The sequence below is a fragment of the Coregonus clupeaformis genome, chromosome 21 (genome assembly GCF_020615455.1).
Source record: "Coregonus clupeaformis isolate EN_2021a chromosome 21, ASM2061545v1, whole genome shotgun sequence".
Lineage (NCBI taxonomy): Eukaryota > Metazoa > Chordata > Actinopteri > Salmoniformes > Salmonidae > Coregonus > Coregonus clupeaformis.
Genome location: NC_059212.1, coordinates 1123342 through 1150359, shown reverse-complemented (window position 1 = coordinate 1150359; position 27018 = coordinate 1123342). Strand labels below are relative to the sequence as shown.

At 42.8% G+C, this 27018-nt stretch overlaps 1 protein-coding gene across 2 annotated transcripts in view; it reads left to right on the top strand.

The window, feature by feature from the left end:
• The window catches only part of LOC121534763 (tetraspanin-4), a 77986-nt gene that overhangs the window by 15127 nt on the left and 35841 nt on the right, over positions 1-27018 (top strand). The window contains exon 2 of one of the 2 annotated variants that reach the window (XM_045206159.1): positions 3930-4363. In XM_045206159.1, the coding sequence (XP_045062094.1) occupies positions 4037-4363 (327 nt within the window). In that variant the 5' untranslated portion in view covers positions 3930-4036. The remainder of the gene's footprint in view (positions 1-3929; positions 4364-27018) is intronic. The other variant, XM_045206160.1, reaches the window with a different exon arrangement.

The window sequence follows — 27018 nt, the reverse complement described above, 5'->3', positions numbered from 1 at the left end:
TTCATTTTTTACTTTAGTTTATTGAGTAAATATTTTCCTTAACTCTTATTTTTCTTAAAAACTGCATTGTTGGTTAAGGGCTTGTAAGTAAGCATTTCGTGGTAAGAAATACAATTTGATTTGATTTGGAACAGGTTTTCACAGGGGCTGTTAGAATGTGTGACGAGATCAGCATCAGGCTGGTATCTCTTGACACTGTCCCCGGGCTGAGAAGTGTAATGGATGGACGGCATGTGCCCTCTCACAAATCACTTTAGTTTATTTAGGGCCGAGACCGATGTTCTGTTTTGATGTTTGTATCACTATAGCTGTAATTAAGGTGAGACAATAGACAATGTGCTCACTTACAATTTTATTTTATTTTTTACTTGGGTGCTGGATCCACGTTTGTAAAATCCATTTAGGGCAGTGCAGGGTTTTCCTGCAGTGTGAATTTGATAAATGATTAAAGTTTAATTTCCTCTGTCGTTTCACACTAGGAGAGGTAATCTACCGTTGCTCTTCAGAGGGGCACTCTGGGTTTGCACAGTGTTTGGTATCAGGTAATTGTTCTGAAACCCGCTGTGTGGATAGTCCAAATTTGCCCCTGCCTCCTTCCAAAGGAAAACCCTTGGATCTCCCACTACATGGGACTCACCATATTTGTTTGTGCAGCTGAAAAAACCAGGCAAAGGAAATATAAAAGAGAAATATAAAATGTATTAAAATAAATGAATCTTTGCTTGAAAATGTTGACATTTAAGGACATCTTTTGTCCAATATGAAGGAATTAACTACATAGTCATATATTTATCTTTTGTTATCCAACCTGTACTCCAGTCATGATCCACTACTGGGTACCCGACCCGCAGTTTGGGAACCACTGATCTACATCCTATTGAGACAGTCCTGCTCTCAATATTGAAGCGTTGATGATCATTGACATTGATCTAGCATGCCATTGACTTGGCCTCAGCATGAAAGTATTGATGTCACTCCACAACCATTATCATTAGTTCACTTCACAGAATATTCATGTCACGTCCCAGTGGTATAGACTACTCCTCTATGAATGGTCCTTGTCTAGGACGTAGGGGGTCTGTTAGCCTATGATGACTACATTAGAATGTAGCCCCACAGTCTTCTCCCCTACTTTAACACTATTGTATTTCCTGGTAATTTTGTCTGTTTATTGAAGGTGGCTTCTGACGTATAGTGCATTTCACCACCTGCTGAGCTGAAGGATTTGTCTCTGTCACCGCAGGGTTTCTCTGTAAACTGTAAAACGTGCCAACTGACCGACTAAGCCACATGTATAATAGGCTGGTACTCATTCATTCTCTGTGGGTCTGAAATAAAAGCAAGCCTACAAGAACAATAACAAGGTTATAGAGACCGTGAATTATTTATCTTTATGGGAGGTAGGACATTAATGTGTCTGTATGTGTAATAGTATTTACATGAAATGATCCATATTGTTGTCTGAATATGTTCCCACCTGGACCAGCCTCCACTGCTATTTTAATGTAGTTTATTATTGCATGGTTTTATCTTGAAGATGGGGCTACCAGGCATGGTTCTCTAAGCCTGTAGAAGAGAGATGATGCTGGAAACCCGATGGACTGATACACATATCTACAGGGAACTGTGTTACATTACAGGACGTTCATACCTTCCTTATTTTGTATGTTCAGCAATATGTGAGGGTTATGGAAAAGGATTTTGAATAGGTATATTATACAGTATAGAATTTAGCTTTATATCAACACAAACACTGTTTTTAGATGATCCAGACAATTACCAAACATCAATAGCAAGCAATAAACAATTATAGGCTTATGGGTAACTCGCTGCCTTGCAGTCTAATATGTGGATGCATCTAAGAACAAGCTTAAAGTTCAATATTCTGCTACTGGCATCTTGGCAAGAAAAATACAAGTTCAATCATAAATGACCTTTTTGTTATTAAAAACAAATGACATTTTGGCTTTCTCATCACAATTAATTGTTTTGACCCAGATGGTCACAGAGTTGTGGAGCGTGTTGTTGTTTTGTCTGATCGTCTGTTAGGTGCAGCAGTGGGAGGCAGTGCGTTTCCCTCTATATTCATGCATATGCATATCTAGGGAGAGTTGCTTGCAGCATGGGATTCTAGCTGCACTGTGTGGGTATGTTTGTTTCTGTCGGGGGGATAGTTGTAGAAAACATGACTGTAGTCAAGCATGTATAGAGCACAGGTTTGAGTGAGAGAACGACCTTAGAATGTGGCAAGAGATGGAGAGAGCGCATGGAGAGAGAGGGAGAGAGAAAGAGAGAGAGAGCACTAGCATCTTGCTGGTATGTTAACCAAGGAGCAGGTCCTCTTGTGTGGGGTTGATGCTCACGTGTTTGTGTGTGTCAGAGAGAGAGAGAGAGAGAGAGAGAGAGAGCGAGGGAGAGGGAGGAACAGTGTGTGCGAGGGAGGATGGGATACAGGAAGCGGATTGGCTCAGCTCTGTAGTAGGGTGTGGCTAGAGGCTGTGAATGACTGCTCCAACCCATCTCACTGTCAGGATTTGGGGACTGTTATCAAGGAGTAGGGGGGAGTGCTGAAATAGTGTGAGTGAACGAGAGACAGTAAGCGAGAGAAAGAGAGAGAGGGAGGGTGGGCGGGAGAGCGAGAGGGATATCTAGGCAGTCAGACTGGACGGTTGCTAAAACACTGCAGTCTTTTTTTTTCCCTCCAAGGAAGGTGTCTCTCTCTCCCTCTTCTTCTTCTTCTGGCCATGACCCTGTCGGATACTTTACTTTCGTTACCCACCTAGAGAGGAAGAGGAGAAATAAAAAAAGAGGCGCACAGAAGGGAGGGAGAGAAGAGGAGGAGAGGGAACCTTGCCTGAATGCAATGCTCTACTGGCTGGACTGTGGAAATTAAGGAAATGTGTCTACATCAGAACTGATAGACAGAAAGGGAGGGAGACTGAGGTGTAGAAGGAGAGTGGGAGTGAGGCAAGTAGCAGGTAGACCTGCGAAACAGCAGCTGTGGGAAGGGAAACAGAGGAAAAGCAGAGAGGGGGAGTTAGAGAGGAGGAGAAAGAAAGGACGAACCAGGACGAACAGGAAAACCAGGAAAGGAAAGTGGTAGAGTGCTCACCTAAAGGAAACCAAAGAATGCTCTCCTCATTTCAGTTACCTATCCTTTTCTCACACATCTTTTCCTTTCACTCATCCCCACACATTCAGCTCAGTGTTGTCTCTTCGTCTGCACATCTTCTCTCCTTTTAACTTTTCTGCATGTGAGCGAAAGGGGAGCCAAGACAATGGGCATTGGTGAACATTCAGAATCAATTCCAACTGAATGTAGTCCTAGCGTGCGCTCTTAATGGAGAAGTGGTTCTTGTGTAAGAGAGACTGATTTGCTAAAACACTGTTGTTGTTTTCTCTGCCAGAGCGCACCTGCTCTGGAATTTCTAATGGCAGCAGGTGTGACATATCACTCAGCCGACCGACCAGATTAGAGCAGTTTGGGAAGTGCCAAGCGCTCCCGCGATTATGTGCTTATTTTTTCAAGTGATAGACAGGTGTAGTTGTGGGATTCAGGAAAGGAACATATAACGAACAAGTGTTGTAGGCTTAAGCAAAGGGAAACTGGAATATACAGGTGTTATAGGATTAAGTAACGTTAAAACGGGAATATACAGATGTAGGATTAGGAATGAAGGCACTCTGGATAACCACAGATGATGACAAGACGTCGTCCACAGACAAATTTGAGGTGATGTGTTTTAATCTTAGCTGGTCTATCAGTTGGACTACATGCCTGATCCCACTTCAGTTTCTGTGGTGAAAACACTGTAGGCTGGTTAGCTTAGAAACTATTGGGAACAGTTGCTATTCCACGTTACAGGCACCACAACTATGCACATTTGTCCACTGAGGACACGTTATTTGGACTTTGTGTTTCTGTTCAGGTCTTAAGTGACTTTTGTGTGGGCTCTCAAAGACGTCTTGAAGCTCTTGAAAGAGGGGATTGGAATAAAACTTAGGCTGTTGCTAGTGTCTCACCTCCGGTTGGTCCATGAGGCGCTCGAGCACGGAAGAGACGCCGTACCGGCGCAGTCCCTCACTGGACAGCAAGCCCGAGACGCCGCCCTTCACCTCGGGCTTCCACAGCTACAGTGGCGAGTACGAGTATAAACGGCCGCCCTTCGCGTTCGGCTTCCACACGGCGCCTGGACCGCAGGCAGCTAAAGGCCGCTACACCACCTCGCAGGGGAAGAAGTATGTGGTGTTTTACCTGGACCTCTCCTTCATCTTCCTCCTAGAGCTGCGGCGCTGCAGGATGGCTGAGGGCTGCATGAGGGGCCTGCGCTACGGCATGGTCTTCTTCAACCTCCTCTTCTGGGTGAGTCCAGCTTTTTGGTATTTGGGGTGTGTGTGGTGGGGGTGTTTGAGATATGGCAAGTCTTGGTGAGTCCAGTGTGTGTGTGTCTGTCTGACTGTATAGGTGTTACATGAGTGATTGTGTGGGTGTGCTTCATTGAGTTTAGTTTCTGTATTTCTATGTGGGTGTATTTCTGCCTGTTTGTGTTCAGCCTATGCATACGGAAACCTGTTTGTATCACGGGTATCATTATTGATATAGTCACACTCTAATTCATTATCACATCTATCTTAATCTTTTACAAAAGTGGCTGCTGTCAATTCGGTCCATCTACTACACAATTGTATATTTTTACACTTGGGGGCTCTTGACTGTGTGTGTCTGTTTGATCGTGTCAGTCTCACGGCGATAGCATCTGTCCCCTCACTCCTTTGATGCCTGCACGGCTGTCAAATGTGTCCGCAATGCTTCAAATTCACAGATGTCTATCTCTTCTTTAGCATTCTCTCTATACTCGCCCTTCATGACCTTCCTTAATCCTTTCCTCTGCATGATCTGGGAATTTGGGTCTCTACAGCATCCTGATTCGATGGTCCCCTTTGACTAATTGAACGCGCCTGTCCTCTTTGGTAATAAAATGAGGCCTTGTACATTGGAAAGCAATCACTGCCAAGGCCCATTCCCTCCTAGGAGCCAGTGACCTCCAGACCCCTTTTCTATCAGTTATAACCTGGGGGGGCAATACATGCTGACAAATACAATTATCACTTAGATGTGATAGAGGTCTTGTCATGGGGTATGCTTTTTACCTCTTCAGACAGCGTTAAGGTATTTATGCTTCTAATAAGATGAAACAGGCAGAGCTCTTCAACTGGAAATGGTTGCCCTTTTAAAAGTCTGGAGCTAAATGACAGGGATGTTCATTGTATCCTCTGTCTCTCTCTCTCCCCCCCCATTTATTTTCTGAAATTCACTGAAGAGGATGGTCCTCCCCTTCCTCCTCTGAGGAGCCTCCACTGATGCCTATCCATGTGGTAGGCCCAACATTTTGTTAAACAGGCCGTTGCATTGGCTTTTTGTAGTCCGGATTCCTGTGACTAATTAATTTGGTTATTTAAGCTCTTAATATCAGCTACCCAACTTTATCAGGAGTTATCGTGAGCCTATTTGCAATGTGTTTATAGAGCGGGAAATGCAGAAGTATAAAAATGTTCGCTATGATCAGCTTGTCAAGAATGTACGGCTACAAACTTGAAACCGCTGATCGTGACAATGGGATGAAACTCCTGGACAACAGTTGTGATTGTCCATTCCGTATTGTCCATTTTACTGTGACCTGTCCTGTTTTTAGGATATGTTGTTCGTTAACATGATGGCACATTTTTTATTTGATTGGGTGCCATTTAGGTTAGGGTATTTGATCGGAGAAACCTGCATGATGTAAAAAGTGTCCGTCTCATTACATTGTCATACATTTTATCTCCAGCCTGTAGGCTACAGAAAAGGCCATATTTCTGCCATATCCTATATCTGCTACATGATTTATTATAGATAATTTTTTTACGGAACGTTGGTGGAGCGCCGCAGCGATGCATCTCTCCAACAGCACCCTGGAGAGGCGTGCTGGGAATGGACAAGCAAAATATTTTGCACCCCTGCCTTTGACAAAGTGGGCACTGCTTATCACATGGCAGCATCAGCGCTCACCTAAAAAGTCAATTTGCCACTGGTTGAGAGAAATGGTCATTGTTTTTGGGCAAAATTATGTGAGGTATAATGTGTTGTTGGAGGTGAGTCTTGGTCAGTTTAGCTCAGAAAGTTGCCACCAGGATAGGCAGTAGGACAGGATAACATAACACCAAGGACTGGGTAGAGAAGTGTCTGAACAGAAAAAATGCAACTTTAGAAAAATGATTGATCCAGCAGGCTGTCAAGCGGCGGAAAGATAAACAGATCATATACAAAAGACCCAGACTTCAAAGTTGACACACCAGACCTACCTCCCAACATCGCCTCGGTTGAAAAACCAACCAAGGAGGAGCTGGTGGCAAAACTTTTCAGCCGAACTTTGCGACTAACTTTAGCCTAATGATGGCAGTGTGATGTTATGGAACGCCATCAGTAACATGTCATGCAATCATTGGTGGCTGCGTGCCGTGTGACTGCTATGCAGACCACCTGGAACAGCACCATTCTCTACCTCAGGGGTGTATTCATTCTGGTAAACTCATAGGCATTTAAATCAGAATGAATAAAACAGGCTTGGATCCTCTAACCCTGGCAATTTGACTGGTCAACTCATGCTTACTAGGTGTTGTCCAATGAATTCTGTAACCACTCCCTCTTCTAATCAGGGTTGATTGGAAAAATCTGTTCAAAAGAGGACATTGTATTATCGTATTTTTGTACTCCCTGACGAAGGCCATGCAGCCGAAACGCGTCAGAGGTTTTTTTTCAAACTTTGTTTCCGTTGAACATGCCATTCCAATAAAGGCATTTTAATTAATTACAGTGGGGAAAAAAAGTATTTAGTCAGCCACCAATTGTGCAAGTTCTCCCACTTAAAAAGATGAGAGAGGCCTGTAATTTTCATCATAGGTACACGTCAACTATGACAGACAAATTGAGAAGAAAAAAATCCAGAAAATCCCATTGTAGGATTTTTAATGAATTTATTTGCAAATTATGGTGGAAAATAAGTATTTGGTCACCTACAAACAAGCAAGATTTCTGGCTCTCACAGACCTGTAACTTCTTCTTTAAGAGGCTCCTCTGTCCTCCACTCGTTACCTGTATTAATGGCACCTGTTTGAACTTGTTATCAGTATAAAAGACACCTGTCCACAACCTCAAACAGTCACACTCCAACCTCCACAATGGCCAAGACCAAAGAGCTGTCAAAGGACACCAAAAACAAAATTGTAGACCTGCACCAGGCTGGGAAGACTGAATCTGCAATAGGTAAGCAGCTTGGTTTGAAGAAATCAACTGTGGGAGCAATTATTAGGAAATGGAAGACATACAAGACCACTGATAATCTCCCTCGATCTGGGGCTCCACGCAAGATCTCACCCCGTGGGGTCAAAATGATCACAAGAACGGTGAGCAAAAATCCCAGAACCACACGGGGGGACCTAGTGAATGACCTGCAGAGAGCTGGGACCAAAGTAACAAAGCCTACCATCAGTAACACACTACGCCGCCAGGGACTCAAATCCTGCAGTGCCAGACGTGTCCCCCTGCTTAAGCCAGTACATGTCCAGGCCCGTCTGAAGTGCATTTGGATGATCCAGAAGAGTATTGGGAGAATGTCATATGGTCAGATGAAACCAAAATAAACGTTTTGGTAAAAACTCAACTTTGTCATGTTTGGAGGACAAAGAATGCTGAGTTGCATCCAAAGAACACCATACCTACTGTGAAGCATGGGGTTGGAAACATCATGCTTTGGGGCTGTTTTTCTGCAAAGGGACCAGGACGACTGATCCGTGTAAAGGAAAGAATGAATGGGGCCATGTATCGTGAGATTTTGAGTGAAACCCTCCTTCCATCAGCAAGGGCATTGAAGATGAAATGTGGCTGGGTCTTTCAGCATGACAATGATCCCAAACACACCGCCCGGGCAACGAAGGAGTGGCTTCGTAAGAAGCATTTCAAGGTCCTGGAGTGGCCTAGCCAGTCTCCAGATCTCAACCCCATAGAAAATCTTTGGAGGGGAGTTGAAAGTCTGTGTTGCCCAGCGACAGCCCCAAAACATCACTGCTCTAGAGGAGATCTGCATGGAGGAATGGGCCAAAATACCAGCAACAGTGTGTGAAAACCTTGTGAAGACTTACAGAAAACGTTTGACCTGTGTCATTGCCAACAAAGGGTATATAACAAAAGTATTGAGAAACTTTTGTTATTGACCAAATACTTATTTTCCACCATCATATGCCAATAAATTCATTAAAAATCCTACAATGTGATTTTCTGGAAAAACAATTCTCATTTTGTCTGTCATAGTTGACGTGTACCTATGATGAAAATTACAGGCCTCTCTCATCTTTTTAAGTGGGAGAACTTGCACAATTGGTGGCTGACTAAATACTTTTTTTCCCCACTGTATATGAAGTGTGCCTCGGTCCTCCTTTCTTTTTGATGAACTCATGGGTACACTTGCAATGGCTGCCTGGTGTTGTCATAAAATTTGATTTGTCACATGCTTCATGAACAACAGGTGTGGACTAACAGTGAAATGCTTACTTACAGGCTTTTCCCAACAATGCAGAGAGAGAGAAAATAGAGAAATAATAGGAAAGTAAAACACGTAATAATAAATACACAATGAGTAACGATAACTTGGCTATATACACGGTGTACCAGTACAGAGTCGATGTGCAGGGGTACGAGGTATTTGAGGTAGATATGTACATATAACTAGGAATAAAGTGATAGATAATAAACAGTAGCAGCAGCGTATGTGATGAGTCAGAAACAGTTGGTGTAAAAAGGGTCAGTGTAGATAGTCCGGGTAGCTATTTTGTTAACTATTTAGCAGTCTTATGGCTTTGGGGTAGAAGCTGTTCAGGGTCCTGTTGGTTCCAGACTTGGCGCATCGGTACTGCTTGCCGTGCGTGACGCAATCATTTCCATGGTAATGTGGAATGTTCATTCAAATGATGCTACAGATGTGGCTCATGCAATGGAATGTCTTTTTAGTAATGTCAGTTGAGTTAATTAAACAAATCACAGATTGATGGGTACACTCCCAGCTTTTACTTCCTGCATTGCTCCTATGGGTACACTTGCAATGGCCGGCAGACCACCCATTATGCCATCATTGTCTTGAATGGGAACACCCGTTCTATTCAATGATGAGGGGATTCGATTAATCTGGCACGGGTGCGTAGGATTCTGTGGGAAGATCTCAATTGCATACTCCTTGCGTCCTCTCTCGTCTCTTTATTTGGCAATTCAATGCCAAGACATCAATCGTAGTTTATGTAACATGAAATACACATCATTTTTTATGCATTTTAGGTCATTTCAGAAATTCAGCATTTTGATATAAAAATACAGAAATCTAAAGACTCAACCAATGGACCTAGAAACTGTCTGGGGGTACTGACAAACAGCAAGGCAAGTGTTATAAAGGGCCCAGAAGAGTTTTGGGGTGAACTTCCCCTTTAATGCACAGCTTTGCTGTTTTCAGAAACAAAAATCTCTGTGTGTATGTCTTTCTTTTTCTTTTTTTCCTTTCTTTTTTCCTTTCTTTTTTCCTTTCTTTTTTCCTTTCTTTTTTTCTTTTTTTCTTTCTTTCTTTCTTTCTTTCTTTCTTTCTTTCTTTCTTTCTTTCTTTCTTTCTTTCTTTCTTTCTTTCTTTCTTTCTTTCTTTCTTTCTTTCTTTCTTTCTTTCTTTCTTTCTTTCTTTCTTTCTTTCTTTCTTTCTTTCTTTCTTTCTTTCTTTCTTTCTTTCTTTCTCTTTCTTTCTTTTTCTTTCTTTCTTTCTTTCTTTCTTTCTTTCTTTCTTTCTTTCTTTCTTTCTTTCTTTCTTTCTTTCTTTCTTTCTTTCTTTCTTTCTTCCTTTCTTTCTTTCTTTCTTTCTTTCTTTCTTTCTTTCTTTCTTTCTTTCTTTCTTTCTTTCTTTCTTTCTTTCTTTCTTTCTTTCTTTCTTTCTTTCTTTCTTTCTTTCTTTCTTTCTTTCTTTCTTTCTTTCTTTCTTTCTTTCTTTCTTTCTTTCTTTCTTTCTTTCTTTCTTTCTTTCTTTCTTTCTTTCTTTCTTTCTTTCTTTCTTTCTTTCAGGGCTTGGGAATGATATGAGAGGGGGTCACTGTATTTGAGATGTTTCCAAAACTTAATTGCTATTTTTTGAGTTTTTATTATTAGTGGATATTGGCCTAATTCTGCCCTGCAGATGTGTATTTCGATGTTCTATTATTTAGTTTCAGTTTTGGTTTTAGTGTTAGGGACAGAAAGTAACCTATGCCTGGGAGGCTTTTGGGATGTCTCTTCTTGCCACTGTGGGGAAGAAATGCATAAGGTGATGGGTCAGGTCATATGTCAGGTTTAAAGGTAGACTCAGTGAGGTGATGTAGATGTACGAAGTAAACAGTAGTAGTGGTTCAATTTCCGCAACAACCAGGAGCATTGAAGCGCGACTCTAGACTCTAAACTTCTTAGCTGTTTTGGTCCCATAGCTACCACGTTGTAGCAGTATGAAGCGCTCCCGTGCACATGTGCAGATACACTGTGTGAAATCAAACCGACTGGCTACAAAATGGTTAAATCAACGTTGTTTCAATGTAATTTGTCAATGTATTGTGACATGGAATCTATCTGGAAAATACATAGGATTTTTAAATAAAAGTAATCAACGTAGTTTTGAGGGTTACATTTCAACAACAGGATTATGTCATCATGGTAACCAATTTTTCGACATAGACAAACCTTGAATAAAATATGTTGAAACAATGTCAGATCTTCAACGTAATATCCACTATAAGACAAAAACAATAGGCAGGGCAGCACCTCCTACTGGAGAGTTTAACTATCTACAGCATTGGTCACCAACCGGTCGATCACGATCGACTGGTCGATCTCCAAGGCATTCCTAGTCGGTCACCAAACATTTCTGTAAAAAAACAACGGTAAAGCCCTGCGTTCCAATTTGTTTTATTCGTTTCGCACTGTTCGCGGTAGGTGCACTTGATTCAGCAGCCCTAGCACCGGGAAGTCTGAACGGTAGAGCTCTGCTTGCATTTTGACTCAGAAAGTGATCTTGACTCAGAAAAGGTTGGTGACTCCTTCGGTCTCCGATCAAGGGTTTTAACCAAGCCCAGCCCTGCTTAGCCTTGATATTTCTCACTGACTATAACCAATGTGCTATCGTGAGAATTATTGTTGAGAAATCTCAATTTAATAGGTTCACTGTTGCTATCAAAGTCATTTCTAAGGGAAGGTTCAAGAGAGCAAATTAAATGTAACCAAACTTTATCAATCATATATCATCAATGATGGATTATATAGCATTTGGAAAGTCATCAACAGATATTGTTTACATTCAGAGGTGAGGACAGAGGAACTGATTTGATACACTAGCTTACTGGCTAGACACGATTCTACTGTCAGAATGCCAGGTAAATGGGCAAAATATGGGCGAAAATAATGCAAAGACTGAAGGAGAATGGGGTATAATGGAATGGATTCAGACCATCCCAGGAGATGACAGAATAGCTTACTCTAGGTATTGCAAATCAGAAATGTGAGCCCACCACATCCATCTTATTTCTCATGCACAAACGGAGAAGCACAAGAGAAATGCTGCTCCATTTTCTAATGCAAGAGCATTGTTTGACACAGGCACTACATTTGCAAGAGGGAATAACCAACTTTGCAACTGAAGATCACCTGGGATGTGTTGTTGAAGACATTGCAAAAAAAGGAATCAATATCCACAGAACAAAATGCACAGCGCTCATAAATGCAGTTACAGTGCATTCAGAAAGTATTCAGACCCCTTGACTTTTTCCACATTTTGTTACGTTACAGCCTTATTCTAAAATGGATTAAATAAAAAAATTATTCAGACTGTTTGCTATGAGACTCGAAATTGAGCTCAGGTGCATCCTTTTTCCATACATCCTTAAGATGTTTCTACAACTTGATTGGAGTCCACCTGTGGTAAATTCTATTGATTGGACATGATTTGGAAAGGCACGCACCTGTCTATATAAGGTCCCACAGTTGACAGTGCATGTCAGAGCAAAACCCAAGCAATGAGGTCGAAGGAAATGTCCGTAGAGGTCCGAGACAGGATTGTGTCGAGGCACAGATCTGGGGAAGGGTACCAAAAAATGTCTGCAGCATTGAAGGTCCCCAAGAACACAGTGGCCTCCATCATTCTCAAATGGAAGAAGTTTGGAACCACCAAGACTCTTCCTAGAGCTGGCCGCCCGGCCAAACTGAGCAATCGGGGGAGAAGGGCCTTGGTCAGGGAGGTGACCAAGAACCCGATGGTCAATCTGACAGAGCTCCAGAGTTCCTCTGTGGAGATGGGAGAAACTTCCAGAAGGACAACAATATCTGCAGCACTCCACCAATCAGGCCTTTATGGTAGTGGCCTGATGGAATGCCACTCCTCAGTAAAAGGCACAATGACAGCCTGCTTGGAGTTTTCCAAAAGGCACCTAAAGACTCTCAGACCATGAGAAACAAGATTATCTGATCTGATGAAACCAAGACTGAACTCTTTGGCCTGAATGCCAAGCGTCACATCTGGAGGAAACCTGGCATCATCTGTACGGTGAAGCATGGTGGTGGCAGCATCATGCTGTGGGGATGTTTTTCAGCGGCAGTGACTGGGAGACTAGTCAGGATCGAGGGAAAGATGAAGAATTCCACACCTGGAGCGAAGTCATGGAATTCGACTTGACAGATTAGCATCTCCTGCCACTCGAGGTTGTGGACTTCGGGGTTCAGTTCCCCCTAGCCCACTCTGAAGACAGATGAATATACCCACCAATAGCACAGGACATGAAAATGGTAGTTCTGACAAGGGAGAGAAGAGACTTCCAGATAACATCAAACAACTGGAGGTACTCAAGTCTCTCTCCCCGAGCATTGTGCTCAGTAGCATCAAGCCACATCTAGATGCTCTCTTCTTCTTCCCTCTATTCAAAGGAGATCCTGGAAAGGCTGACCAACAGTGGAGAGTGATCCACACTCTAGAATGGATCAACAAAGAAGACAGTAAAAAGAGAGGTTTTGGTGACAGGTGGCTAGACACACTGATGCTGTGGGGGTGAGAGAGACTTTGTCATTTCGTCAAACAATCATCTTTATTTAATATAGATTCATTATTGCAATAATGAGGCTTGTCCACCCAACACTCTTGAGTGTTGGGCTGAGAACTCTCACATACAAAGAATACAAAGATATTTTATAGCACGAGACCCCCTCCTATTCTACATAACAAACAGCAGATGTGTGGAATGGGTCAAAAGGTGAGACTTGATATATGAGAAAGGAGTATCCCCCAGCCAGATAGCATTTTGCTGTGAAGACTGTTCTCATAAAAAAATATAGAGGTAAGATGGATATCGATTTTGAGACATGTCATGTAGTATTTTTTTATATATTTTAGTATACACTTTTCATATTAATTCGAAATTCCTGTTATTTTTTGAAGATTTCTCACAAAAACAAGCGTATCTCTGTGAAATGTCAACGGAGCACTGAGCTAATATCAAGCTTTTTATTTTCAAAGCCTTTTACATTTAATTCAGCTTATGTTATGCTAATTTTGCTTTTTGCGACCCTTGAAAATAACTTTGAAGACGACTACAACAAAATGTGTTCAGAGAAATCTGTCGATGTGCCCTTGAGCAAGGCACTTAACCCTAATTGCTCCTGTAAGTCACTCTGGATAAGAGCTACTGCTAAATGAATGCTAAATATGTTTGTTTTTTAAATATACAAACAAATTGTTGGTGGGTGGACACCATACAGCATGTTATTCCGGGACAGGGAGTTTTAGCTATCATTATTCCAGGCAATAATTTAAGACTACAAAAATCTATAGGACAAGTATTGTAAAGCTACTACATTCCTTATGGCTGGACTCACTAATTTAATTCATGCTAACAAATAAGAAATGCCACATTATCCCTGTCAATAGGCCTAGAGCACCCTGCCTCTATCCTTATCCTAGTTGTTGAAATTTCTAGCTCATAAACTACAATCCTTTGCTGTGATGATTTCTTTGATTAATTCTTGTCCCTCACTTTTGTCTAACCATGATCGATTTAGCTTTCCTCTCCTCTCCTGTGTCCTGCTCCCAGAGATCAACCAAGTTCTATTCACCAAGCATGGGTCAGCTGATTCCCTCACCTGTGAGGAGAACCGTCCTACTGCAGTTTGAACTAGCCCTGCCGTTACTATTAGACATTGAGACCCCATATGCATTTGCCTATTTTCTTTGTGGGTTTTGTCTTACACAGTCCAAACATTCTAGTGCATTTTAGAGTTGAGGAGCACCAACTACAGATGCACATGCTTGTTAGAGCATCTCGAAGACTAAATTCAATCAGTTTGACGTTGTTTTACTATTGTAACATGCAGTGATGAAAATTATATTTACCCCGTCAGGAGCCCATACTTTTGCCGTAGATGGTAGAGTTCTCGTCTTTGGGACTACACGATCTTAAGATGGCATTCGGCTAAGGCACTTCTCTCTACATCGGTTGGCTACATTTACATTTACATCATTTAGCAGACGCTCTTATCCAGAGCGACTTACAAATTGGTGCATTCAACTTATGATAGCTACAACCACCTTTTTTTATGTGGGGTGGGGGAAGAAGGATTACTTTATACTATTCCAGGTATTCCTTAAAGAGGTAGGGTTTCAAGTGTCTCCGGAAGGTGGTCAGTGACTCCGCTGTCCTGGCGTCGTGGGGGAGCTTGTTCCACCATTGGGGTGCCAGAGCAGCGAATAGCTTTGACTGGGCTGAGATGGAATTGTGCTTCCGTAGAGGTAGGGGAGCTAGCAGGCCAGAGGTGGATGAACGTAGTGCCCTCGTTTGGGTGTAGGGTCTGATCAGAGCCTGAAGGTAAGGAGGTGCCGTTCCCCTCACAGCTCCGTAGGCAAGCACCATGGTCTTGTAGTAGATGCGAGCCTCAACTGGAAGCCAGTGGAGTGTGCGGAGGAGCGGGGTGACATGAGAGAACTTGGGAAGGTTGAACACCAGACGGGCTGCAGCGTTCTGGATAAGTTGAAGGGGTTTAATGGCACAGGCAGGGAGCCCAGCCAACAGCGAGTTGCAGTAATCCAGACGGGAGATGACAAGTGCCTGGATTAGGACCTGTGCCGCTTTCTGTGTAAGGTAGGGACGTACTCTGCGAATGTTGTAGAGCATGAACCTGCAGGATCGGGTCACCACTTTGATGTTAGCGGAGAACGACAGGGTATTTTCCAGGGTCACGCCAAGGTTCTTTGCACTCTGGGAGGAGGACACAATGGAGTTGTCAACCGTGATGGCGAGATCATGGAGCGGGCAGTCCTTCCCCGGGAGGAATAGCAGCTCCGTCTTGCCGAGGTTCAGCTTGAGGTGGTGATCCGACATCCACACTGATATGTCTGCCAGACATGCAGAGATGTGATTCGCCACCTGGTTATCAGAAGATTAATTGTGTGTTGTCTGCGTAGCAATGATAGGAGAGACCATGTGAGGATATGACAGAGCCAAGTGACTTGGTGTATAGAGAGAATAGGAGAGGGCCTAGAACTGAGCCCTGGAGGACACCAGTGGTGAGAGCACGTGGTGCGGAGACAGATTCTCGCCACGCCACCTGGTAGGAGCTACCTGTCAGGTAGGACGCAATCCAAGAGTGAGCAGCGCCGGAGATGCCCAACTCGGAGAGGGTGGAGAGGAGGATCTGATGGTTCACAGTATCAATGGCAGCGGATAGGTCTAGAAGGATAAGAGCAGAGGAGAGAGAGTTAGCTTTAGCAGTGCGGAGTGCCTCCGTGACACAGAGAAGAGCAGTCTCAGTTGAATGACCAGTCTTGAAACCTGACTGGTTTGGATCAAGAAGGTCATTCTGAGAGAGATAGCAGGAGAGTTGGCTAGAGACGGCACGCTCAAGAGTTTTGGAGAGAAAAGAAAGAAGGGATACTGGTCTGTATTTGTTGACATCGGAGGGATCGAGTGTAGGTTTTTTGAGGAGGGGTGCAACTCTCGCTCTCTTGAAGACGGAAGGGACATAGCCAGCGGACAAGAATGAGTTGATGAGCGAGGTGAGGTAAGGGAGAATGTCTCCGGAGATGGTCCGGAGAAGAGAGGAGGCGATAGGTTCAAGCGGCAGGTTGTTGGGCGGCCGGCCATCACAAGTCGTAAGATTTCATCTGGAGAGAGAGGGGAGAAAGAAGTCAAAGCATAGGGTAGGGCAGTGTGAGCAGGACCAGCGGTGTCATTTGACTTAATAAATGAGGATCGGATGTCTTCAACCTTCTTTTCAAAATGGTTGACGAAGTCATCCACAGAGAGGGATGAGGAGGGGGATTCAGCAGGGAGGAGAAGGTGGCAAAGAGCTTCCTAGGGTTAGAGTGGTAGAAAGTGGTTTTAGCAGCAGAAATAGAGGAAGAGTAAAAAGATGACAGGTCCGCAGGCTGTCTAGTTTTCCAACATTTCCGCTCGGCTTCCCGGAGCCCTCTTCTGTGAGCTCGCAATGAGTCGTCAAGCCACGGTGACCAGGGTGGGATCCTTTCGATACACCTATAGGGCCTTGGCACATGAATGCTCCTAGAGTGAAGGGGGATACTGATGACAGTTCTACTGTCTCCATCAGAGGCTCAGCATTTTGTCATAGATGGTAAAGCTCTCATTTCTGCACTGCAACATTGTAAGATTGTGCCCCCCACGGCACTTCTCTCTCTCTACATTGATTGGTAGGTTACACTATATTTAGATACTTCAAATACTGCCTGAGGCACCTTTGCTATTTGTCTCCATACTCAATAAATGTTGAAACACTAAATGTGATGTTGTTCTTTGTTCTAATGTATATGCATGAAACGTACATTATGGAAAACATGCCTCACTCAGTCATAGTAAAAGGGGTTGGAACCCAATCGTTTCGTTCTGAACAGAACCACCATTTTTTTGTTTCATTCCACTGTTCCGACAAGCAAAATAAAGTTTGGAACCAGTTCGAACCAAAGAAAAGTACCAGTTTATATCTTGCCTTTCTGTTCCTTTTTTTACCTGTTTTTTACATTTAGCTCATTAAATTACTTCACCAATCTGTGTGGATAGCAATTACAGCTGTGACTCTTTCTATGAGTTTTCCACTCCTGGATTGCAACATTTGCCCATTATTCTTTTCAAAGTTAGATTTGGCCTTGTGTTTTAGCTTATTGTCCTGCTGAAAGGTGAATTCATCTCCCAGTGTCTGGTGGAAAGCAGACTGAACCAGGTTTTCCTCTAGGAGTTTGCGGTTTCTTTTTTATCCTGAAAAACTACCCAGTTCTTAATGATTACAAGCATACCCATAACATGATGCAGCCACCACTATGCTTGAAAATATGGAGAGTGGTACTCCTTAATGTGTTGAATTGGATTTGCCCCAAACATAACACTTTGTATTCAGGACAAAAAGTGAATTGCTTTGCCACATTTTTTGCAGTATTACTTTAGTGCCTCCCTGGTCTTTGTGGTTGAATCTGTGCTTGAAATTCACTGCTCGACTGATGGACCTTACATATAATTGTATGTGTGGGGTACAGAGATGAGGTAGTTATAAACTATTATTGCACACAAAGTGAGTTCATGCAACTTATCATGTGAGTTGTTAAGCACATTTTTACTCCTGAATTTATTTAGGCTTGCCATAACAAAGGGGTTGAATACTTATTGACTCAAGCGATTTCCGCTTCCATTTTTTATTCATTTGTAAACATTTTTATAAACATAATTACACTTTGAGATTATGGGGTATTGTGTGTAGGCCAGCGACAAAAAATCTAAATTTAATCAATTTTAAATTCAGGCTGTAACACAACAAAATGTGGAAAAAGTCAATGGGTGTGAAGGCACTGTATTACCAAAACATGATAAAACAATTTAGTTCACTGACAGAGAGAGAGTTAATGAAACACTAGCTTCCTTAGCAGGCTAATTTACATTTACAGTAGCTGGCTAGGATAGACAAACTGTAACATTGGCTAGCTTTCAATACATTGGTTAAGTGGTCAACAGAGTTACCTCTGCATACAATGAAGACAATTCACATTGCATCCTGCATTTTTCAAGTGCACTCAAAAACAGATATTTATCTTATTTCAGTCTTCACAACACAGAGATAACAGCTCGAGTTTTCACGTGAGGCTGTGTTTACATCTTAGATAGAAGCAGGCCATTGGCTGCCTTCATCATGAGGGGTATGTACGGGAGTTCTGATTGGTTCCTAGTTTAGCAGTTCTGCACATTTGCCTCAGCAGACAGAGTGCTGAAATATACTTTTTATGAGAAGATTTGCAAGAATTGAAGGTGGCAACAAATGTTATAGTCATCATAAGAATGTTTTACTATCATATACAAAAAATCTGCTCCTCTCTCGATGGACATTGAGTCAAAACTTCATGACCTTTGATCACATGAGTTTTGTTCATGCAGTCGACATGAGGTGCAATTCGGACAATTTTTATCCCCATGATGCAACACACTTTGAAAGGCGGTCACCAACTTGACAAAAGTGATCCGCTTGAACGCGCCCAAGCTCAATGTACCCACTAGATTCAGAAACTTGAAAATCCCACTAAACCCCATTAGATATTTGTCCCCCCAAAAACTAAAACTGAACATAATTCATGATGGTTTTTATTTATTTTTATTTATTTTTGGAGTCAAAGATAATAGTTTCAGTATAGTTTTAGTTTTTCAAACAGGATTGTTAATTATTTTATTTCAGTGTACTAAATTGTTCTTTCATGATTCGTTTTTAGTTTCAGTTTACTATAATAACCTTGGTTACAGCAAAGTGTTTAGTCCTTTTGTTGAAAGCATATTGAAAAGGGGATTGTGTAAGGTGTGTGTCAAAGAGGGAGTGTGTGTGTGTGTGTGTGTGTGTGTGGCCTTTCTGGCACTAAGACACTCACTTCATTCAAATTGAAATCCAATAAGCATTCAATTACTCCGGGGCAAAATTCAGTTATCCTTATGTTAATTTTCTCCATTACCTTAACTGAGTGAAATAAGCTTAATACATTCTCCCTCTACCCTGGAGTATTAGTGTCTGCTGAACGGCAGCGAGGCGCAAGTGGTATATCAGTCCTTCTCAGACAAGCTGTAGAAAATAGAGAAATTACAGAAAAAAAGGATCCCTTCTCCCAGGGCATACAGCGACAAGCCCCCAAACGTTGCCAAAATGACTTTACAGAAGAATTACAATAACAGTGTGCCTCCCAAAATACGCCAGGATGCACGGCGCCAATCATCTAGCTTTCGGCAGCCTCAGCTCACTTGAGCCGCAAAGGGCTCCACACACACACAGTACACTAGCAGCAAAGTCCCCAATAAGTCACTTAATTACCGTCACTATGTAATTAATCTTGTTAGTGCTGACTTGGCGTACTCACACTGTGGGGACCCACGGGTGAGACCCACACGGAGAGAAAGACAGAAAGAGAAATGGAGAAGGGAGAGAGAGAAAGAGAGGGAACAGGAGAAAGAAAGAGAGAGGGATTAAGTTCCTAGTCCTCAAATGTTTTTTTGCCTGTGTTATGTAGGTCAGAACCCAGCAGTCTACAGGATCCATAGGCTCCCAATTCCTGGAGTTTTGATAGTTCTTGGCTCCTTTCTGTCTTTCTTGATTTAGCCAGATCAATGGGAATTTGCCTGCCTTGTGATATGAGCTTCCCCTCGCCCCCTCCAGACCATCGAAGATATTCAGTAGGAACACCTTGCATTGTAATTTAGGTTTATAGACCGCAGTTTGCTGCTTTGGTGGAGGTTGGTATGTTTGCTGTATGCATCTGCATCTGTATACGTCTTAAGCCAATCACATGAGAAGTAAGACAAGACATCTATTGGGTTGTATTTCTAAAGTGGAAATTTCAAAAACGTGTAGAGAGGATTGTTGCTGTGGTGTCAATGACCCCCCCATTGAGTGCATGTTGCAGCTGTGGCTGATTTTACATTTTCATGTATCACTTATGCTACAGCTAATTGGCATACCTGGTCTATTCCTGTTCCTAGTCTACTTATAAATGATTTAAGATGCACACTACCATGGTATACCAGGTGTGGTTCCCTGGTGTATGAGAACTGTAAATAACAGGGTATATGCACATTCTACATGACATTAAATGCTAGATTGTTTACAGCATGCAATAATGTCTTTGTGACTCATGCTGCCGCATCACAATACAGGTGATACTATAGTCTTGGATACTGGACTACTACTCGACCACTCTGGCAGGTACCAGAATTAATTTGGACCAGGATTCATCTGGTTTTTGCACAGATCAGAGGACCAAATGTTACTACACAGAAAAAAAATTAACGCAACATGCAACAATTTCTACAATTTTACTGAATTACAGTTCATATAAAGGAAATCAGTCAATTAAAATAAATAAATTAGGCCCTAATCTATGGATTTCACATGACTGGGAATACAGATATGCATCTGTTGGTCACAGATACCTTAAAAGAAAAGTAGGGACGTCAGTATCCAGTCAGTTTCTGGTGTGAGCACCATTTGCCTCATGCAGCGTGACACATCTCCTTCGCATAGAGTTGATCAGGCTGTTGATTGTGGCCTGTGGAATGTTGTCCCACTCCTTTTCAATGGCTGTGCGAAGTTGCTGGATATTGGTGGGAACTGGAACACACTGTCGTACAACGTCAATCCAGAGCATCCCAAACATGCTCAATGGGTGACATGTCTAGTGAGTATGCAGGCCATGGAATAACTGGGACATTTTCAACTTCCAGGAATTGTGTACATATCCTTGCGACATGGGGCCGTGCATTATCATACTGAAACATGAGGTGATGGCGGTGGATAAATGGCACGACAACGGGCATCAGGATCTCGTCACGGTATCTCTGTGCATTAAAATTGCCATCGATTAAATGCAATTGTGTTCGTTGTCCGTAGCGTATGCCTGCCCATACCATAACCCCACCGCCACCACAGGGCACTCTGTTCACAACGTTGACATCAGCAAACTGCTCGCCCACACAACGCCATACACACTGTCTGCCATCTGCCCGGTACAGTTGAAACCGGGATTCATCTGTGAAGAGCACACTTTTCCAGCGTGCCAGTGGCCATCGAAGGTGAGCATTTGCCCACTGAAGTCGGTTTACGACGCCGAACTGCAGTCAGGTCAAGACCTTGGTGTTGACGACGAGCACGCAGATGAGCTTCCCTGAGACGGTTTCTGACACCCACAGTTTCATCAGCTGTCCAGGTGGCTGGTCGTATAGACGATCCCGCAGGTGAAGAAGCCGGATGTGGAGGTCCTGGGCTGGCGTGGTTACACATAGTCTGCGGTTGTGAGGCCGGTTGGACGTACTGCAAATTCTCTAAAATGACGTTGGAGGCGGCTTATGGTAGATAAATTAACATTCTGGCAACAGCTCTGGTGGACATGCCTGCAGTCAGCATGCCAATTGCATGCTCCCTCAAAACTTGAGACATCAGTGGCATTGTGGTGTTTGACAAAACTGCACATTTTCGAGTGGCCTTTTATTGTCCCCAGCACAAGGTGCACCTGTGTATTGATCATGCTGTTTAATCAGCTTCTTGATATGCCACACCTGTCAGGTGGATGGATTATCTTGGCAAAGGACAAATGGTCACTAACAGGGATGTAAACACATTTGTGCACAAAATTTGAGAGAAATAAGCTTTTTGTGCGTATGGAAAATTTCTGGATCTTTTATTTCAGCTCATGAAACATGGGACCAACACTTTATCTTTTTGTTCAGTATAGATCTGAATCAGATGGAATATGTATACGCTTCTCATCAGACATACGGTCTCAACCCGCTAACAAAAACTAGTCCTTAGGATTGATTGCCTAAATTTGTCAGGATGTTATGTCATGCAACATTATGTCAAACCTCAAGTTTCCTCCTGTTGTCTTAGAACAGTGTGTCTTAATCCTGGTCCTGGGTACCCAAAAGGATGCACATTTTTGTTTCCCCCCTAGCATTACACACCTGATCCCACTAATCAACTCATCATCAAACCATTGAAGGGGACTGATTGTACTGCACCGTACAAATCTCTGGATGTCCAAAAGAACAAGCCATGGAGTAAAGGTTAAGACAATTTGAAGAGAAATGAGGCAGCTGTTCCAGCACACTCGTTCATCTTTGGACGCGTAAAGGCAGACTCGTCTTATATTGACATTTCTCCCCCCCTTGCCGCTTGCCATTACTGCTGTAGAGAAATTGTGTCTCCCATTCCTTTTTTTTTTTAGATCAATTGTTTTATTACATGTTCAAGCAATAGGCAGAATAAACAACATTGGACAAATATCAATTGGATTGTCAGCGAACGTCCAACACATAATCCCATCATAATCAATAATGCGGTATATTCGTAGTACATGCACAGACATTTTTTGTCTTGCCCATTAACCCTCTGAATGGTACACACACAATTGTCTCAAGGATTTAAAAAAAATCTACACTGATTGAAGTGGATATAACAAGTGACATCAATAAGGGATCATAGCTTTCACCTGGTCAGTCTGTCATGGAAAGAGCAGGTGTTCTTAATGTTTTGTATACTCAGTGTAAGTGTGATGCACGTGACATTCCGGCAACTTTGAGAAATACCATTTTATATCAGTTGTCGCTGTTGAAATTCGGGACTTTCTACACTCTTAGAAAAAAAGGTGTTATCTATAACCTAAAAGGGTTCTTCGGCTGTCCCCATAGGAGAACCCTTTGAAAAAACCTTTCTGGTTCCAGGTAGAACCCTTTTGGTTCCAAGTAGAACCGTTTTGGGTTCCATGTAAAACCCTTTCCACAGAGGGTTCTACATGGAACCCAAAAGGGTTCGAGCTGGAACCAAAAAGGGTTCGACCTGGAACCAAAAAGGGTTCGACCTGGAACCAAAAAGGGTTCTCCAATGGGGACAGCCGAAGAACCCTTTTGGAACCCTTTTTTCTAAGAGTGTATGCATATTCTTGAGGCTAGCATAGCATCTCACTCTCCATTGAATACAGGCGTTTGACAACAAAACCCCTCATCGAATATTCAAAAAAGTATTCAAATAACGAGATGTATCCACCAATCCATAGAGAGGAATAGGCGGGAGCTTGACAGCCCGCAGTTCAGCTCTGTCGACAACAAATCTCATTGTTAGGGCAGAGACACAAGCATCTCTCCACATTAAATGATGAGACGTGTCAGGGGTCTGTGGCCTTGGATTACACAAAGTAAAGCTACGGCTATACCACGGTTACTGGGAGCCAGTGGGAAGGGTACTGGTCCCCTTAATAACCCCACAGCATCACCAGGGTTTACAGTAAGAGGGGGGACCCTTGACCCGATCTCTCTCTCTCTCTCTCCTAACACTCAGATGAAAAAGAGCTCGATACTACCTAATTGACAGCACCTTGTCGCCAAAGGAACCGAGTTTAGGGAGCAATGGAGTCCCACTCGGAATGAATATGCCGGCGAATGACATTGATCCAAGCTGAGTGGATCTCCTGGTGCACCATGACATACACTCTGGACGGAATCAAAGCCTGTGGAAATTCCTGGTTTCTTCCGGCAAATAAGAAAATAATCAATGTTAATTAGTGTAGAGGTAGGCTCTCAGGGATGGGCAAGACAGTTACAGGGCACCATGGGAAAGCACTGTTATTTTTCAGGAATAATTAAAAAGAAACGGCTCTAAATTTTGTGCAAGTCGTGTCACAAGAGGATTTGTATATAGCACACAGTATATTAAACAAGCGCAAGAGCAAACGTGAGAGTAAAAAGAGAGAGATGTATATGGGAAGGGAGACAGATTGTACTGCACCATACAAATCCCTGGATGTCCAAACGAACAAGCCATGGAGTGAAAGTTATGTCAATTTGAAGATAAATGGATTCTCTTTGATAAATGAGGCGACTGTTCCAACACACACATTTCTCGCCCCTTGCCATTACTGCTGTAGAGAAATTGAGTCTCCCATTCCTTTTTTGGGGGGATCAATTGTTTTATTATATGTTCAAGCATAAGGCAGAATAAACATAATTAGAAAAATAAGAATTGGATTGTCAGCGCATGTCCAACACATAATCACATGATTATCAATAATACGGTATATTCATAGTACATGCACAGACCCACCATGCACAGATCTACCACTCTTGGTCAGTCTCCCATTCTAAATACATCTGGACTGTGGAAGTTGTGGTTTAGGGCTTATTCAGTGGGACTGAAACATTTAGAAGGTTTCAATGTTTCACATAGAAAGGTAAATGTATAGAGTGGATACAAATCTCCATTCTACACAACAGAGAATCATGGCTGGTCTATACAATACATCTCTATCTGAACTTTCTATAACGTTCCACTCTGCTGAATAAGTACTATGGTTTGATTTGCTAATGCTAATCACACATTTACAACCTGAGAAAGGTTCTTTGTCACCGGCGGTTTCTGACAAACCTTCCCCGTTGTCAAGAACATACGTCAACCTTAATTTAATTATGCTAACGACATTCACCTCATGATTACATCCATCCAGCACCTGCCACAGTTGAGCTATTCTTGTATCGCTCCAGAATCGCAGTGCTTTGGAGTCATAACCTCCCAGTGGCGCAGCAGTCTAAGGCACTGCATCGCAGTGCTAGCTGTGCCACTAGAGATCCTGGTTCGAATCCAGGCTCTGTCATAGCCGGCCGCGACCGGGAGACCCATGGGGCGGCGCATAATTGGCCCAGGGTAGGGCAGGGATGTAGCTCAGTTGGTAGAGCATGGCGTTTGCAACGCCAGGGTTGTGGGTTCGATTCCCACGGGGGGCCAGTATGAAAAATACATATAAATATATGTATGCACTCACTAAACTGTAAGTGGCTCTGGATAAGAGCGTCTGCTAAATGACTAAACTGTAAATAATGTAGTGTCTAGGGAAAAAGACTACTCCTGAAAGGGATTGAACTGGGATGCAGTGCCTAACATTGTACTGTTTAAGGCCCTATGGAGAGAACATTTTTTATGTCATGATTACCCAGCAAGAATGATTCTTTTTTAAAGGAACTCAGTCCAGCTTTCAACTTACTCTTGAAAGTTGCAATAAGTTGCAATTGGGTAGTGCATCATCAGTTTTCCTCTTGTCACATCAGTCATTGCATACCCTAGAGAGCTATTTTTTAGCCCATAGATTTTGTTGTAATGTTTGAGTCACTCAAATATCACATGAATACACATTAGACCTGGCAAAATGTATAGAATTGCAAGAAAATTAGCTTTAAAACTGCAACATTTTCTCTGCACCCCATGACAAAATGTGTAGAATTGCAGGAAACCTGCAAAAATGTTCTCTCCACCAACAAGAGGGGTGTGAACGGTTTGTGTCATGAACAGTGCTTGTGCCCATAGAAATAGATGTGGCGTTCGCGTGCAAGGGGGGTGTGGAATGTTCCCCAATGCTGGAAGGGGGGCCTGAGTGAAAAGGTTTGGGAACCCCTAACTTAATGGGTAGTCGTTTAGAATGCAATGTGGTTTGTAGATCAGCTAGTCTGCCAAGTGCCTTGCTCAGGCATATCCTCTCGAACACGTTTGATTTCCTTACTGGGTGTTGACATGTTGGGCATGAGGCAAAGACTGCTAGAGGTACAGTAAGTGGTTTGATTGTAGGATATATTTGAGCAGCTTAGAGTTGTCCGAGCAGCTTAGAGTTGTCCGAGCAGGCTTCTAATCAAACATGGAGTAGGATCGACTGCTGAGTTTTGGGGCATATATAATTGTGTATCCCCTCTTGCTTTTTTTGTCTCTCGCTTTCTCATTCACAGTCTTTCCCACACACACACATTCACACAAACACACTGGCAGAAGACATGGCCCCTACTCCCCTGCCAGGCTATAAAAAGAGAGGGTTTATTAACACAGAAAAAAAGTTCCATCTTATCTTATTGCTGGTCAGAAATAAGAGGGGGAGGGAGAGGGGAAAACAGAAAGAGAGAAGAAGCTGGAGTGGAGGGAGAGGCAAGTCTGTGTTAAAGTATTAACCCAAGCAGGTGGAAAATGATAAAAGAAAGAGAAGGGGATCAGGGAAGTAGTTGGGAAGTGACTCGGCGTGGAGTGGGCTTTCAGCTCTACGATTCTCCTGCCCTCGTCCCTAATGCCCTTGTTCAGTAATTGAGCCAGCTTGGTTCTGCAGAGCAGAAGTCCACAGAAAGCTGCCTTGCCTTACTGCCTGAGCAGTGAACACTGAGATGGACAGCCCAGCCCGGGGGAGAAAGGTGACTCGTATTAGAAAGACAAACACTAAGCATACAGTGGCATAAAGGAATTAGGACGGACGACCCTAGCTATATAATGATAATGCATTCGGCGCAGCAGGGAGTCCTAATGGCATCGATATAGAAAGAGCTCATCTGTAAACATTGCGGGACCTGTAAGCGGAATACAGGGCCGGCTGCTTGGGAAGAAGGGAAAGAAGAGAGAGGGATGAGAGAAGGATGCAGGGATGAATATCAGTGGAACAGGTGGAGCAACAGCAGGAGGCAGAGGGGGAGTGGAAAATTATGGAAAGGGCCAGGCCAACTGATTCATAAACCACCTTGATGATCATGTAAGGGCCGGAGCGAGATTGTTTATTGAAAATTAGCTCCATGCTGTAATAAATGGAAGCAGACTCAATATGGATACAGACATAGTTTAGATTTTTGTAGGAGTTCGCACTAGCCCATCCTAATAGCCGAAGGGCTGTGTTATTCATCTATTGATCAGTATATCTAGTAGCACATTAGTGTGTATGAAATAATAGATAAAAAAAGTGTTTATTAATTATTAAAACCCATTTATATATTGATACAATTATACTTTTTGGGGTTACACACATAACAGCATGCGGTAAACACTTAACATGACCTTGTTGGCTGCCAGATAGGGAAGGTTTCTAATATTTAAGGGTCCCCTCCTGAGGTATGTGCTGTATCCTTCTACTGTCT